The sequence below is a fragment of the Sus scrofa genome, chromosome 4, assembly GCF_000003025.6.
Source record: "Sus scrofa isolate TJ Tabasco breed Duroc chromosome 4, Sscrofa11.1, whole genome shotgun sequence".
NCBI lineage: Eukaryota > Metazoa > Chordata > Mammalia > Artiodactyla > Suidae > Sus > Sus scrofa.
In genome coordinates, this window is record NC_010446.5 from 45,922,516 (window position 1) to 45,940,113 (window position 17,598).

Below are 17,598 nucleotides of genomic sequence, written 5' to 3' on the forward strand. Positions count from 1 at the left end.
TGAAAGATTCAAAGTTTGATTCATGTCCACTTCTGTTTTATTTCCCCACTGCTAGCTCCTCAACTCCAACTACTCCATACTAGACGAGTACACCCCCCACCCCGCCCCTTTCTGGACTTCTTTCTTGCCTTCTTCCCCCAGCCAATTGCAACAAACCATCACCTGCTCTGAAAACAGCTATGACATTCCCAGACTAAGGGTCAATTTAGATATTCTTTGTACTATGTTCCAAACTTAGATCTATTACTCTATCACAATGCTTACTTAGTACAGCCCACAGAATTGCCCACCAGCCCAGAGGCCCACCGAATTGTGAGGAACTGTCCTGTTTACCCGTGTTCTGTCCCCATGCCCCCTGGTATAGAGTTGGTTCCAAGAGAGACTCAAAAATAACAATGAAAAACCGAGTAAAAGAATAAAGGTGAAGATTAAAAATAGAGGATTCAGATTCAGACGAATTCGCTTCAACTCATTTTGTTCCTTTCAGTGCTGCAGTCTGTGTGAGACGCATCTCAAACCCCTTACTCCCAGAATCCTAGCCCCATTATAGACTCCTCGGGATGTTGGGGCCCGTGGCCGCTCAGACGCGGGAGGGGGCTCAGTCGTCAGCGCGCGGGAGGCCTCGCTCACAGACGGTGCCTGGAGCCCGCGCAGGCGGCTCCTCCCGCATCTCCCAGGCTCACAGGACCGCCGGCTGTCGGTCCCCAGGCTGTTCATAAGGGCGCGCTCCGTCCAGGTCGAGCCTGTCAGCACCTTGGAGAGGCCTCCCGCCTCCTCCTCCGCACGAGGCAGGGTCCTAGAAGCGCCGCGCCTTCCCGTCGCAACCAGCACGTCCCGGAAGCGCGCGCCGCGGGTTTAACGGTTCTGCTCCCGCCGGGCTGCGCCCGCGCTCGAGACCCGGAGCCCAAAGCACCGCCCTGCGCCCGCCCCTGCCCCTCTGAGCCGCCGTCGGCCCCGCCCCGCCCCCACCGTCGCTGCCACCAGGCTCTCGAGGGGAGGCGCGGCCCGAGCCGTTCCCGGACAGGCGGGGGGGCGCTGGGCCACCGCGTCTGGTCTGAGCACCGCGACGCTGCTGCCCCGAAGTCCTCCCGGATCTTGAGGCGGTAAGTGGCCGGGGAGGACGAAGCCCCACGGCGAGGAGAGAAGTCAGGCCCAGGGATTAGGAGGCGGGCCGGCGGCGTCTCCCCAGGCAGGAGCATGGGAAAAGTTGAGGTGACTGAGGGAAGCTCCGGGATCTGTGGGGACAAATCAGGCGGGGACCCCACAGGGTCCACAGGGTAGCTCTTAGAGTGCGAAGGGAGCAAGCGGGTCAGAAGGAAAGAGGTGAGGGCTGGGGTGGAAAACCCGGCGAAGGGCAAGTGGTTGAGGGAGTTAATCTGCTGAAGGGATGCTGATGAAACAAAACAAGCAAATAAAATGCCCCCCGAAGTAAGAGCACGTCGCCCTCAGTCCCAGGACCTGGTCCTAGGTAGTGGGATGGTTAGAAGACTGTCTCATTATTTTGGTGCATCAGTTTATTATTGAGATTACCGTGGTTTGTTTTTATTATTAATAAAATAAACATTAATTACATAAAATTATATACAGTAAGAAAACTCAGTAGGAAATCAAAAGGAAATCCAGTGGTTAATGAATGTTGAAGGTGTTCTGCACAACTTATAAGGATAGGCCTTTTTAAAAAAGTTGACATGTAACAGTATATTAGTTTCAGGTATACAAAATATTTGTATCAAAAGTTTTTTTATTGCCTTAAGAGTTTAGCAAAATTATTTAAAAAGAAAAACTGTAAAAGGACAGTTACATCAGTTATGACAACCACAAACACCCATAACCTGGACAGTTTTATCCCACCTAAGTGTTAAATTGCATGTATGTTGAATGGTGCTTCAAAAGAAAAATTTTTTTTTTTGGTCAGAGGTGTGAGATGGAAAATAAAATGGAACACTCTGGGCTTATAACTTTTTCATATTTTAGTTCTACTTTTTCATGAATATGGCACCCTTATTTGTGGAATATAAAATGTCTTTCATCACCTAAGTCTAACTAGTTTATCCTTTATTCTCCTTTATTTCCTGTATGTTATTTTTTATCTATCAGTTTATCAGTTTAGAGTTTTTTTACTTATAAGCAGCATTTGGCTTTAAGGGATCTTAACTTTGTAAAAAATATTTTGAAATTGAAAATTGAGATTAAATTCTATCTAGTATAATCCTATATGGGAAATAACACATGAAATAAATGAAGCATGGTCTTTCTCTTCTTTCAGCCTATTTCTTTACACCAAATATTCAGCAAGGTTTTATACATAAATGTTCTCTTTCATAATTATTATTTTTTCCAATAAACAGTGTCCACATGGAACAGTGGAGAGTCAGGTATCTTTTACTTATCCGACATACAGGTTTAGAGACGGGCATCAACTTTATAGTCAAAACCTCATTTCTACCAATTATTGTGTGAACTTGAACACGTCTCTTATTCTTCTGAGCTTCGGGTTTCTCATCTGTAAAGTAGTCACTTTTCTGATGGATTTTCTGCAACAGTTAATGGATGGCTCAAAATTAAATGTGATAATATATGTAAAGCAATTAATGTGTAGTAGGATCTCAAAAAATGGAGTTTTAAATAAAAAAGAATGGTGTATGTTGGGTAATGAAATTGTGCCCCAATTGGTCAGTGTATGTCTTACTATCTCTTGATACTATATTTTATAAAATTTTAGGTTAATTTATAATTTCAGAATTGATGGACTCTTAGAATTCATATTTAGTTTGATAAGATTTAAAAAAAAACCCTAAAATATAATTATTCTACATGTAGAATAGCAACTACACTTAGGTTTCCAGACTTGCAGAACAGTGTTCTGTTCATACCCCTAGGCCTTTTAAGGTGATTTGTTAAATATGTGTAAACTTGAAAAAAAAACCGCTTTATTCAGTAACCATTTCTCAGCATGTATTAATGGAATGAATTTTTGAGACATTGGGTCAAAACGTCCTTAAAAATATTTATACCACAAAACTATATATTTACATTTCAAAGACAACTCTATGACAGGCCCAGTGTTGTAAATGAGATTGTTTTTTTGCAACAGTTATTTCTAACACTTGATATCCTAAATGCCTATCCTAGGTAGCATCTATAGTTTTCAAAGGGAACTTTCGAAGCTCTACATTCAGTGAGTGAAGTAGACATTAGAGTTTAAGACTAAAGTTATTTTATGTACTGACGTTGTAGTTGTCTATTTATTTATTTATTTATTTTGTCTTTTTAGGGCCGCACCTGTGGCATATGGAGGTTCCCAGGCTAGGGGTCTAATCAGAGCTATAGCAGCTGGCCTGCACCACAGCCACAGCAATGTGAGATCTGAGCCATGTCTGCGACGTACACCACAGCTCACGACAATGCTGGATCTTCAACCCACTGAGCAAGGCCAGGGTTCCCAGTCAGGTTTGTTTCTGCTGCACCAAGATGGGAACTCCAAGTCTATTTATTTTTAACCCAAACTGAGAATTGGGTTTTGGGTTGTAGAGTCCTGTCTTTCATAGATTACAATCTTGGACCAATATTTACCAGATGATACTTGCCTTTTCCTTTAGTAACCCTAAGACATGATGCTGTTATGTAGTACACATCCCAGACTTACTCCCTGTAATATAACTTTCTCTATGCAGGTATAGTTTACTTTAAAAAAAAGGCATATTAAGTAGATTACTGTGTAGTACCATCTTTTCTAATTTCCTTATGTGGATTTGCTGTAGTTTTCCTACTACAAATTAAAAGAGTACGTTGTGCTGAAAGATCTTTGTTTATTTACTTATGTTGCAAAATCATATAATAGTTCTGTAACTCCCAACTCTTGAAAATCCCTAGTTTGAATACTGTGGATTTGCATTGCTCAGCAACTGGAAAAGACTTTACAGCCTACCAACTCAGTTTCAGCTGAGCAAGGAAAAATAAGAAAGTGTGTGTCAAAGTACTCTATTGTATCCTGATTCATTAGTTTCATATGGGAAACAGGATGGAAAGTTACTACTACTTTTATTATGGTTCTAATTAAAATGGCTAGGATAAACATTAAATAATGCAATGTTAGATTGCTTTTTTGGTCCATATTAAAATATTCCCTTCCATACAGAAAATATTCAGTAAATATTTTTTTTATTGTTTAAATTTTTATTTTTTTTTACAGAATAAAATACATATATTTAAACACAATTACATTCACACAGATTATTATATCATGGATTTTAAGAAACAGATTGAGTGACTCCCTCTGGAGAAGTGGAATGGAAAATATGCTGAGACAAATAGGAAATTTATTTTATACTTTATCCCATTTTGTATGGCTTTCATCTTTACTATTTAGTATTATCTGTTACATTTCAATTTTTCTTTAAATATTAACATTATATTAAAATTGTGTATATTATGCAACTAAAATTTTATATAGAAGAAAGCCTTATATACCATTAAATATTTTACATAGCAAAATAAAAAGAATAAATTAACTATAAGAATAACAAAAATAATAAACCCTCTGAAAATAAGTAAAATGTAAAATGCGTAAATTGGTTAAAAAACAGTGTAACTATATAAATATATCCTCACAGTTTGTTACATCTTATTGATCCTTCAGTATAGGCATTACACCATTCGAGGCGATGTGATAAGACATTGTAGACCTTGCATTGTACCATGAAGAGAAATGGTTATTAATAATACAATTGTAGAACTGTATTATTTAATTGTACAGTTGCATTATTTAATTATAATTATCATAAATTCTTTGATGGAGAGGAAATCAGAATCAGATCTAAGGAGACTTCAGCATTCCAAGAATGATGTCAAATGACCCCTTTCATGGTGGATTATGCACTTACTTACTATGAGATATATTTCTTCTCCAGAGATTCCTTGTTTATGTATCAATTGTAGATTTTTGGTTTACAGTTATTCTGAAGTTTTGATATAAGAGTCTATATGTACATGAGATTGTTTTAAGTTGATGGTCTCTTAATTGCAAGTTCATTTCAGGTGTCCTGCATTTGTACCCACCTCTTCTCATGATTTCTGATTTTGGTGGTATAATTGTGCATGGTTGATTTCTCAATAAATATTTGAAGTGCGTTTTTTTTTGCTACATATGCTTATAACTTTTTTTTTTTTGTCTTTGCTATTTCTTTGGGCCGCTCCCGCGGCATATGGAGCTTCCCGGGCTAGGGGTCGAATCGGAGCTGGAGCCACCAGCTTACGCCAGAGCCACAGCAACGCGGGATCTGAGCCACGTCTGCAACCTACACCACAGCTCACGGCAACGCCGGATCGTTAACCCACTGAGCAAGGGCAGGGACCGAACCCGCAACCTCATGGTTCCTAGTCGGATTCGTTAACCACTGCGCCACGACGGGAACTCCCTTTTTTTTTTTGTTTCCTGTTATATCACAGTTGTAATGCCAACAAGTATAAACAGTATTAGTTTTGTTTAGAAGATTATTAATCACCATGTTGAAATACCGGTTACATAGACATTAAGAAGGTAGATAGGTGTTAACTTGGAGTACTTGGGTGCTTGTCTTCAAAATATAGGAAAAAATATTTTGTGTTTAGTTGTCATTGCTGACTTTGAGAGGTTGTTTATAAATTTATGATTTTTAACATTTAAATATGTTCAAAGAGGAAAGCATTTCTTTTGAGCTAAAAGAAAGTTATTAACCCTATTTTATACTTAAGGACACAGTCACTTAGACTAACGTCAAGTCAAGACCTTATGTTTACAGTGAGTTTCTGGCTGAGCAGGTGCAAATTCAGATGGAGTTTTACTTTTGACTTTGTCTTGATAGGCATCAAAATTTGGAACACTTTTGATCCATTCAGCATCATATTTTCATTAAAAAGGAGGTATTTAAGTTTATATATTTATTTAGTAAAACTACTAAGATACAAAAATAAAGTGTAGTTTTTTTTGGCTTCAGCTAATTCAGTCTAATCAATTAGACATGTAATAGACTTTATAGGATACATTTTTAGAAAAATTAATAAGAAAAATGCAGTATGGACTGGTGGAGGAAGAAATAAAATTTTTATCATTACTATTATTGTTATTTTACCGTCAACTATTTGTTGGAAACTAAAGAACTTCATATGAACTTTTATTTAATGTTAGTGTTGGGACATGAGGCTACTTTCCAAGGAAGTAGCAAGAACTTGACCTTGGTCTTGAGGATGAATAGAAATTTGGGAGAAGAGCAGCAGGGAGAGTGAGGGAATTCTGGACAGAATACTTGAATGTACAGATAAATGGTGAAATAGAATAAATTTATGAATTCAACAATTTATTGAACATCTGTGTATCAGACACTGTACTTTTGTGTTTGTGTATTCCATCTTAAGTAATAGTTATCTTCAAATGAATGTCATGGTTATTTGTATATGTACTCAACAAATAGATTATCTTGTCCAGAAGATAAAATGTATTTTTCCCTTCTAAAGTATGGAATCTCAAGGTCTTTGTGATAATGGAAACCAAAAAATTGATTGGTAAACCACTTCAACCAGCAAGACCTGTTCGTCATCTGACTTCTCCCCCTGGTGAGTAATCTAGGGTACACTTTTAAGAATATTAATAAGTTAGTGGATAATTAGTACTTCAAAGGCTGAATAATACATAAATAATATTATATGAATTGTTTATGGTGGAGATTTAAAAACCAGTGATCTCTAAAGAATTTAAAAGCATTACCAGAAAGATTCTTTTTTTAAAAAATTGAAGTATAATTTATTTTTAATATTATGTTAGTTTCAGGTTTACAGCAGTGATTCAGTTATCTGTACATAATTTTCCATCACAGGTTATTATAAGATATTGAATATAGTTAATTGTGTTATATAGCAAATCCTTGTTGCTAATCTGTTTTATGTATAGTAGTTTGTGTGTGATATATAGTTTGTATGACATGCTATTGTATTGTCTTTCTCTGTATTGACTTACTTCACTAAGTATAACATTCTCTAGGTCCCTCCTTGTTGCTGCAGTGGCAATATTTTGTGCTTTTTAATGGCTGAGTAATATTCCATTGTGTATGTATAACATATCTTAAGCCAGTTGCCTATTGATGGGCACTTGGATTGTTTCCATTGTCTTGGCTATTGTAAATTGTGCATTATCTTTTTGAATTAGAGTTTTTGTCTTTTCCGGATATATAACCAGGAGTGGGATTGTTGGGTTCTATGGTAACTCTATTTTTAGTTTTTTAAGGCATGCCCATACTGTTTTTCATAGTGGTATTTTCGATAGTGGCTATACAATTTTCATTCTCACCGACAGTGAATAGAGTTCCATTTTCTCCAACCTGCACCAGCATTTATTATTTGTAGACTTTTTTTTTTTTTTTTGTTCCTGGGCCAGGGATCAGATCCAAGCTGCAGTTGCCACCTAGGCCACAGCTGCGGCAGTGCTGATCCTTAACCCACTGTGCCAGGCCGGGCATTGAACCTGTGTCCCAGCACTCCCAAGATGCTGCCAATCCCATTGCTCCACAGAAGGAACTCCTGTTTGTAGGCTTTATGATGACAGCCATTCTGACCAGCGTGAGGTGATAACCTCATTGTGATTTTGATTTGCAATAAAAGAATATTCAAATGGTCTACTAATCCGTAGTCTACCAGACCAACAGAAATGGGAAGCATAGTTCTAGTCTGAGAGCAATTTGTGTGTGTGTGTGTGTATGTATATATATATACATATATATATATATATATTTTTTTTTTTTGTCTTTTTATCTTTTTAAGGCCTCACCCACGGCATATGGAGGATCTCAGGTTAGGCTTTGATTCAGAGCTACAGCTGCAGGCCTACACCACAGCCACAGCAACACCAGATCCAAGCTGCATCTGTGACTTATACCACAGCTCACTGCAATGACAGATCCTTAACCCACTGAGTGAGGCCAGGGATTGAACCCACAACCTCATGGTTCCTAGTTGGATTTATTTCTGCTCTGCCACGATGAGAACTCCCTGTATATTTTTTTATGTCTCATTTTCACGGTTGATAGTTGGCTTCTGCTCAGAATAATACTCACAATACAAATTGTGTCTGGTGATTATGATTTTTGCAGAATAGTCACGCTGTAGCGAGCATTAACCTTTATAAAAATATTCCTAATTGAAAAAATTAGTATAAAGCAACACTTACAGATTAGGGCTATGCTTGAGCTGGAACATAAAATCTAATTTTTTAGGAAATCTAAATTAAAATTTCTAAAATTAAAATATTTTCTTTTGTCCATAAAACTAATCTTTTGTACAAATTCTTGAAATGCTTGGTATTTAATTCGTAAATTAGAATGTTAACCTTTTTATGCCTTTCATTTCTTGTTATGTATATACTCATATATAATACATATACATATATATACATAAAATGTGAAACATTCAGATTCTTTTTAGTTCGTGTATTCACCTAAATAGCTACTTGGAAAAAGCAAAAAATTGCCTTTTTATTATTATTTTTTATTGGGTGCAAAGATTAAGCAGGAACGACAGAAATGACACAGTTCTTTAGTCCTCCATTTGTTCTCCCATCTTTGGTTCCTACAAGGAAGGTTATGTCTACTTTGGTCATGTGTCCTCTGAAGATGGCTGTGACTTTGGACAGACAGTTAAGGAAATTAATGATATTAAGGTAACTTGTGGACCAAAGCTTAGCAGTGCCAACACCATATCTTTCTGGTGCACTGAAGAAGCAATTGTATAGGGCAAGTCTCAGATTTTATCCTAAGGGAAGGAAATAAAACCATTGGGAGCTACTCTTTTCTATGGCCAGTCTCCTCCCTTCCTCATTTGTACGGATTAAGTTTTTCACTGATCCTTTCCCTCAAAGGCTACTACAGGGATGAGAGTGGGCTGGTTGCCCTTATCTCTCATTTAATTACGGCTTCTTAAGACCTGGACAGGGGGAGGGGTTTATTAAGTAGAAAAGTTAAGTAAATCATAAATTAACTTTAGGCCTTTCTCAACATACTTCTGTACTCCCTGACCAACTCTCATCCCCAAGCAATCTACTTTTTCTTTATGACCCAGATTGAACTATTTTTCTTTGTGAAACCTTCACTAATACCCCAAAGCCCACTCTACTCTCCCATGGTATCTTCTTTCTAGCTCTCGTATACTTATTTTTATTATAGTCATTATTTATGGGGTTGTTTTTAAAAATAGGCCATGAACTCATTTAGTTCGAAACTATTTTTTATGCTTACAAACCCATCCCCTAACATGGTGGCTGACATTTCATTGTGTTGAGTAAATGAATTATCAGGAAACATTTAAAAACAGTTCCTAGAATATCCTGGATACTTAAGGTATATATAATGTAAGTGACATTATATCATTTATTGAATTAATGGATATTTAAAGTAGTTTCTTTTTTCCTTTCCTTACAGGAGCAGTATTCCCATTTAACTTTCAGAATGAATATACATGCAACACTCAGTGCTTACAAAGTGGAGTTAGCAGAGTAAGTCTTCGAAGTTATAATAAAACGAAGCATTAAAAATAGGAGAGTTACACTTGTTAGTATCATGCTATTGTGTGCCACATACTGTACTAAGTGCTTTATATGCTTTTGAAAAAGTTAAGATATATTTCAAGCATATATTAGAATAAATACTCATTATACCCATTTTTATTTTTCTTATTTTTTTATTTTTACTATGATTTTTATTTTTTTCATTATACCTGGTTTATAGTGTTCTGTTAATTTTCTACTGTACAGCATGGTGCCAGTTACACATACATGTATAGATTCTTTTTTCTCACATTATCATGCTCCATCATAAGTGACTAGATACAGTTCCCAGTGCTATACAGCAGTATCTCATTGCTTATCCATTCCAAAGGCAATAGTCTGTATCTATTAACCCCAAATTCCCAATCCATCCCACTCCCTCCCCCTCCCCCTTGGCAACCACAAGTCTTTTCTCCAAGTCCCTGATTTTCTTTTCTGTAGAAAGCTTCCTTTGTGCCATATATTAGATTCCAGATATAAGTGATATCATATGGTATTTGTCTTTCTCTTTCTGAATTATTTCACTCAGTACGAGTCTCTAGTTCCATCCATGTTGCTGCAAATAGCATTATTTTGTTTATTTTATGGCTGAGTAGGACTCCATTGGTATATATACCACATCTTCCTAATCCAGTCATCTGTCAATGGACATTTGGGTTGTTTCCATGTCTTGGCTATTGTGAATAGTGCTGCAGTGAACATGAGGGTGCATCTGTATTTTTAAAGAAAGTTTTGTCCAGGAGTTCTTGTCGTGGTGCAGTGGTTAATGAATATGACTAGGAGCCATGAGGTTGCAGGTTCGATCCCTGGCCTTGCTCAGTGGATTAAGGATCCGGTGCTGTACTGTAACCTGTGGTGTAGGTTGCAGAGGCGGCTTGGATCCCGTGTTGCTGTGGCTCTGGCGTAGACTGGTGGCTACAGCTCCAATTCGACCCCTAGCCTGGGAACCTCCATATGCTGCGGGAACAGCCCTAGAAAAGGCAAAAAGGAAAAAAAAAAAAGGAAGTTTTGTCCAGATATATGCCGAAGAGTGGGATTGCTGGGTCATATGGTAGTTCTATGTATAGATTTTAAGGTACCTCCATATTGTCCCACATAGTGGTTGTACCAGCTTACATTCCCAGCAACAGTGCAGGAGGGTTCCCTTTTCTCCACACCCCCCTCCAGCATTCATTCTTTGTGGACTTATTAATGATGGCCATTCTGACTGGTGTGAAGTGGTATCTTGTGGAAGTTTTGATTTGCATTTCTCTAATAATCAGGGATGTTGAGCATTTTTTCATGTGCTTTTTGGCCATCTGTATAACTTCCTTAGAGAATGGTCTATTCAGGTCTTTTGCCCATTTTTCCATTGGGCGGTTGGCTTTTTTGCTGTTGGGTTGTATAAGTTGATTGTGTATCCTGGAGATTAAGACCTTGTCTGTTGCATCGTTTGAAACTCTTTTCTCCCATTCTGTAAGTTGTCCTTTTTTTTTTTTTTTTCTTTTTGGTTTCCCTTGCTGTGCAAAAGCTTGTCAGTTTGATTAGGTCTCATTGGTTTCTTTTTGCTCTTATTTCTGTTGCCTTGGGAGACTGACCTGAGAAAATATTCATGAGGTTGATGTCAGAGAATGTTTTGCCTATGTTCTCTTCGAGGAGTTTGATGGTGTGTTGTCTTAGATTTAAGTCTTTTAGCCACTTTGAGTTTATTTTCGTGCATGGTGTGAGGGTGTGTTCCAGCTTCATTGATTTGCATGCAGCTGTTCAGGTTTCCCAGCAATGCTTGCTGAATAAAGTGTCTTTTTCCCATGTTATGTTCTTGCCTCCTTTGTCAAAGATTAATTGACCATAGGTGTCTGGGTTTGTTTCTGGGTTCTCTATTCTCTTCCATTGGTCTGTCTGTCTGTTTTGGTACCAGTACCACACTGTCTTGATGACTGTGGCTTTGTAGTATTGCCTGAAGTCTGGGAGAGTTATGCCTCCTGCTTGGTTTTTGTTCCTCAGGATTGCTTTGGCAATTCTGGGTCTTTCGTGGTTCCATATACATTGTTGGATTGTTTGTTCTAGTTCTGTGAACACTGACATGGGTAATTTGATAGGGATTGCATTGAGTCTGTAGATTGCTTTGGGTAGTATGGCCATTTTTACAATATTACTTTTTCCAACCCAGGAGCATGGACTGTCTTTCCATTGCTTTACATCTTCTTTAATTTCCTTGATTAATGTTTTATACTTCTCTGCATATAAGTCCTTTACCTCCTTGGTCAGGTGTAGTCCCAGGTATTTGATTTTTTTGGGGTGCATGTTTAAAAGGTATTGTATTTTTGTATTCCTTTTCTAATATTTTGTTGTTAGTATACAGAAAAGCAACTGATTTCTGAATGTTAATCTTGTATCCTGCTACTTTGCTGAATTCATTGATCAGTTTGAGTAGTTTGGGGGTTGAGTCCCTAGGGTTTTCTATATATAGTATCAGGTCCTCTGCATACAGTGACAGTTTGACCTCTTCTCTTCCTATTTGGATGCCTTTTATTTCTTTTGTGTGTCTGACTGCTGTGGCTAGGACTTCCAGTACTATGTTGAATAAGAGTGCTGAGAGTGGGCGTCCTTGTCTTGTTCCACATTCTAGTGGGAAGGCTTTCAGCTTTTCTCCACTGAGTATTATATTTGCTGTGGGTTTGTCATAAATGGCTTTGATTATGTGAAGGTATGTTCCCTCTATACCCACTTTGGCCAGAGTTTTTATCATGAACGGATGTTGGACTCTGTCAAATGCTTTTTCTGCATCTATTGAGGTGGTCATATGGTCTTCGACTTTTCTTTTGTTAATGTGGTATATGACATTGATTGATTTGCATATGTAGAACCATCCTTGTGCACCTGGGATGAATCCCAGCTGGTCGTGGTGTATGATCATTTTGATATGTTGTTGGATTCGGTTGGCTAAGATCTTGTTGAGAATTTTTGCATCTATATTCATCAAGGGTATTGGTAGATAGTTTTCTTTTTTGGTGGTATCTTTGTCTGGTTTTGGAATTCGGGTGATGGTGGAGTCATAGAATGTCTTTGGGAGTGTTCCTTCTTCTTCAACCTTTTGAAAGAGTTTAAGGAGGATGTGCACCAGATCCTCTATGTATGTTTGGTAGAATTCGCCTGTGAAGCCATCTGGTCCTGGGCTTTTATTTGTAGGGAGTGTTTTTATGACACATTCAATTTCATTTCTAGTGATTGGTCTGTTCAGTTGATCTGTTTCTTCTCGGCTCAGTTTTGGCAGGCTGTAAGTCTCTAGAAAGTTGTCCATTTCTTCTAGGTTGTCAAATTTGTTGGCATATAGTTGTTCATAGTATTCTCTTACTGCTTTTTGTATTTCTGCGTGTCAGTTGTGATTTCTCCTTTTTCGTTTCTGATTTTGTTTATTTGGGTTTTTCCTCTCCTCTTCTTGGTGAGTCTAGCCAGAGGTTTTTCAATTTTGTTTACCTTTTCAAAGAACCAGCTCTTGGATTTATGGAGTTCTTCTAATTGTTTTTTGAATCTCTATTTTATTGTTTTCCTCTTTGTTCATTATGATTTCCTTCCTTCTGCTGACTTTAGGTTTTTTTGTTGTTGTTGTTGTTCTTCTTTTTCCAATTCATTTAGGTGTTGGGTTGGTTGTCGATTTGAGCTTTTTCTTCTTTTTTGAGGAAGGCCTGTATTGCCATGAACTTCCCTCTGAGCACTGCTTTTGCATCATCCCACAGATTTTGAGAGGTTGTGTCTTCATTTGTCTCTAGGTACTTTTTAATTTCCTTCTTGATTTCCTCATTGACACAGTGGTTTTTTAGTAGCATGCTGTTTAGTCTCCATGTAGTAGGTTTTATGCTCATTTCTTTTCCTATGGTTGATACCTAGTTTCATGCCATCGTGGTCAGAGAAGATACTTGAAATAATTTCTATGCTCCTAAATTTGTTGAGGTTTAGCTTTGTGTGCCAGTATGTGATCAGTTCTTGAGAATGTTCCATGGGCACTTGAGAAGAATGTGTATTCTGATTTTTTTGGATGTAATGTCCTGAAAATGTAAAATATGTCTAACTTTTCTATTGTGTCCTTTAGGATCTCTGTTGTCTTACTGATTTTCTGTCTAGAGGATCTGTCCATGGATGGTGAGTGGGGTGTTAAAGTCTCCTGCTATGATTATATTCCCATCAATTTCTCCTTTTATGTCTGTTAATATTTGTGGTATATATCTGGGTGCTCCTCAATTTGGGGCACATATATTGACGATTGTAATCCTCTTCCTTTTCTTTTCTTTCTTTTTTTTTTTTTTTTTGCCATTTTTTGGGCTGCTCCCATGGCATATGGAGGTTCCCAGGCTAGGGGTCTAATTGGAGCTGTAGCCACCTGCCTCTGCCAGAGCCACATTAACGCGGGATCCAATCACGTCTCAGCCTACGCCACAGCTCATGGCAACGCTGGATCCTTAACCCACTGAGCAAGGCCAGGGATCAAACCCGCAACTTCATAGTTCCTAGTCGGATTTGTTAACCACTGCGCCACAATAGGATCTCCAGCAGTATCTTCTTCTTGAATGGATCTTTTAACCATTAAATAATGTCCTTCTTTGTCTTTCTTTATAGCCTTTGTTTTAAAATCTATTTTGTTTGATATGAGTACTGCAGCTCCTGCTTTCCTGTCTTGTCCATTGGCATGAAGTATCTTTTCCCATCTGCTCACTTTCAGTCTATCTGTGTCCTTTGCCCTAAGGTGAGTCTCTTGTAGACAGCAGATTGAAGGTTTTTTCTTTTTTATACAATCTGTCACTCTGTGGCAGAGTATTAAGTGCATTGACATTTAAGGTGATTATTGATAGATATGTATTTATTGCCATTTCAAACTTTGTTTTCCAGTTGAGTCTATGTTTCTCTTTTCTTTTTTTGGTTGGATGGTTTTCACTTATTTTATGCTTGAGTATTTTTCTTTTCAGTTTTTGTGAATATAACGTTCGGTTTTCATTTGTGGTTGCCCTGTTTTTTTCAGTATGTTAACCCTTTTTTGTATCTGATTGCTTTAGGCTGATAAGTCCTATAGGCTCAAATATCATTAAAATAAAAAAGAGAATATATATTTTCTTACTTTCCTTCCCCACCATTGTATGATTTTGATGTTTGTTTTAACATCTTCATGTTTAGATCATATGCTGGCTTATTTATGTGATTGCTTTCCAATTCTGGTTTCCTCCACCCTATTTCTTCTTACTGTTTTTTTTTTTTTTTTTTTTAAATTTGGAGCTTCTTCGTCTTGTTTATTTTTTTTCTTTTTCTGTTTGTTTGGGGAATCCAAACTGTAGTGTCCTAAGGCTACTTCTATTCAAGAGCAGCCCTTTGTATTTTTGCAGGGATTACTATTTATTTTTGGTCTGGGAGTTGAATAGTTGTTGTCTCTCTCTTCAGTGTGTGCAGGCTGTTATCCCCAGGATGCTCAGTGTGTTTTCAGGGAGCATGAGGCAATGGGTAGGGCCAACAGTCAGTGCCTGGTTGCTGGGCTCTCAACAGCAGCAAGGACCTTCAGGAAGCTGGCACATTCTGCTCCTAGTTGCAGGGCCTTCGGAAGTGGTAATGAGCTCTAGGCAGATCTATAAGGTGACCAGAGCATTTGGCAGTAGCAGCAGTAGGGTGCATGAGTTCCTAGGGGAGTGAGAGCTACAACAGCTAGTTTTTGATTGCAGTGCCCTCCTCTGAGGTGATTGGAACTGCAGGTGGTGCCTTTTCAGGGTCTACTGGTGGTAGCAGGCCATGACTGCCTCTGGAATCAGTGATAACTGCAGTGGTTTGCCTCTGCCACCTGTAGATCATGCATGAAGCACTCCTTCTCACTTAGCCCATGCGGGAGGTACTGTACCAACTGCTTCTATTTGTAGGGTCTTGGGAAGGGACAGTGATTGTGTGGCTGGGTGCTGCCCGGAGCGTTTGGCTGTGGCAGCTGCAGGGTGGGTGTCTTCCCAGGGGAGTGAGAGCAACAGCGTATGGTACTTGGTTGCAGTGCCCTGTTTTGTTTTGTTTTGTTTTCAACCCCTGAGGTGACTGTGGCCACAGGTGGGGCCCTTCACAGGCCCCAGTGGTGGCAGGCCACTCCTCCCTTCAGCCTCCTAGACAACCTACGTGATCTGTCCCTTGCCACCTATGGATCATGCAAGAAGCACCACATCGCATTTAGCCCCTTGATGCCCTTAGCCCACACAAGAGGTGCCTGGCCAGCAGTGACCTGCACAGGAAGTACCCAGTCTCCTGTAAACCAAGCGAGAGGCTTCTTGCTGCCTGTAGCCTGCATCGGAACCGCTCCGCCCTCTGAGAGGCCTCAGTCTCTCTTGCACGCTCATGCACAGGAAGTTACATATAGGGTCCACCCCCTCTCGCCCAACGAAGGCACTTTGCCTCTCCTGCGGGTCCGGACCTTCTCCTGGGTTCCCTCTGCCATGGTGTTCCACTCCCCAGCCCATACCACACCATTCCCCCACCCGTGGCACACTGCTCCCTAGCCCTTAGGCTGTTTCTACACAGCCGACCCCAGTCCTCTCCCCAGGATTGACCTCCAGACCCTAAGTCTCAGCACCCAGCCCTCGCATGAGCATCTCAGGCTCTGGTGTCCGGGCCGGTGGTTCAGATGATCTGTGTGGCTCTAACTTTGCTTTGCCCTCCTCAGTCCAGCTGCTATACTTTTCTTGGAGACTTTGAGGTCTCTCCGACTCGGCTGATCTTTCCGTCAGTTAGGTGGCTTCCCAGGATGTGGGTTCCTTTTCTCTTTCACAGCTCCCTCTCAGGGATGCTAGTCCCATCCTGATTCCTTTCCTCTCTCTCATTTTTCCTTTTGTTCTACCCAGTTAGGTCAAGAGTGTCTTGCCCTTTTTGGAGGTTTAAGTAATTCTGCCAGAATTCAGTTGATGTTCTGTGTGAGTCATTTTACATGTAGATGTGTTTTTTTGATGTGTTTGTGGGAGAAGGTGCTCACCATTTTTAAATCTAAATATTTTTCGATATTTGTTTTAGAAAATTTTAAAGAAAAATCCTTACAGATGTAGTTAAAAACACTGTCCCTGCACCATCCTACTTCTTTTCTACACCTCCCAAAGATAATAGTCCACAATTTGTTATTGTTTCCGAAAGGTATTAGTACTTTTGCTATAACAAATAGAATTGTTTTTACTGTTTTATAATTTTATATAAATAGCATATTATCTATGTATGTTTTGCCGTATGTTTTCACATAAATTTTTTTAATACAATTTTTGACTAAAACAGTCACAGATTGAAAATTCAAAACATACAAAATGGCATTTAGTGAAGTTTTTTTTCCAGTCTCTATCCCCCAGTCACCTATCCTCTGATCAGAAGTAACCATTGTGGAGTTCCCGTCGTGGTGCAGTGGTTAATGAATCGACTAGGAACCATGAGGTTGCGGGTTCGATCCCTTCCCTTGCTCAGTGGGTTAAGGATCTGGCATTGCTGTGAGCTGTGGTGTAGGTCGCAGATGCGGCTCGGATCCCACGTTGCTGTGGCTCTGGCGTAGGCTGGCAGCTACCGCTCTGGTTAGACCCCTAGCCTGGGAACCTCCGTATGCTGCGGGAGTGGCCTAAGAAATGGCAAAAAGACAAAAAAAAAAAAAAAAAAAGTAACCGTTTTACTACTTTCTTATCTAAATATGTGCTGATACAGAAAAATCTCTTTATATTAAGATACCACATTTTTTGTCTCATTTTTTGTCAATGGCCATGACGCTTGTTTCTATTTTATAATAAATGCTACAGTAAACAGCATCTATATGTTATATTTATACATGTTTGAGAAGTTCTGTGTGTTTAAAACTGGAGTAGAACTGCTATACACTAAGTGATTTGTACAAGCAGTGCAAGAAGGTCTGTTTTTTTTTTTTTTCTATGTTCATACCTTGTTATTGTCAGACTTTCATTCTTTTTTCATGTTTAATGGGTGAGAAATGTACCTTTTGTTTGTTTTAATTCTTTATTACTTTGGAGTGTAGCATCTTTTAATGTTCATTTTGGCCATTTGGTTTTTCTGTT

General features: G+C 39.0%; 1 protein-coding gene across 2 annotated transcripts in view; it reads left to right on the forward strand.

Annotated features, from left to right (window-relative positions):
* Window positions 953-17,598, forward strand: part of C4H8orf88 (chromosome 4 C8orf88 homolog) — a 61,124-nt gene continuing 44,478 nt past the window's right edge. Inside the window, exons 1-4 of one of the 2 annotated variants that reach the window (XM_021089134.1) lie at window positions 953-1,103; window positions 6,493-6,591; window positions 9,444-9,517; window positions 13,638-13,687. In XM_021089134.1, coding sequence (XP_020944793.1) covers window positions 6,519-6,591; window positions 9,444-9,517; window positions 13,638-13,687 — 197 coding nt within the window. In that variant the 5' untranslated portion in view covers window positions 953-1,103; window positions 6,493-6,518. The remainder of the gene's footprint in view (window positions 1,104-6,492; window positions 6,592-9,443; window positions 9,518-13,637; window positions 13,688-17,598) is intronic. The other variant, XM_021089133.1, reaches the window with a different exon arrangement.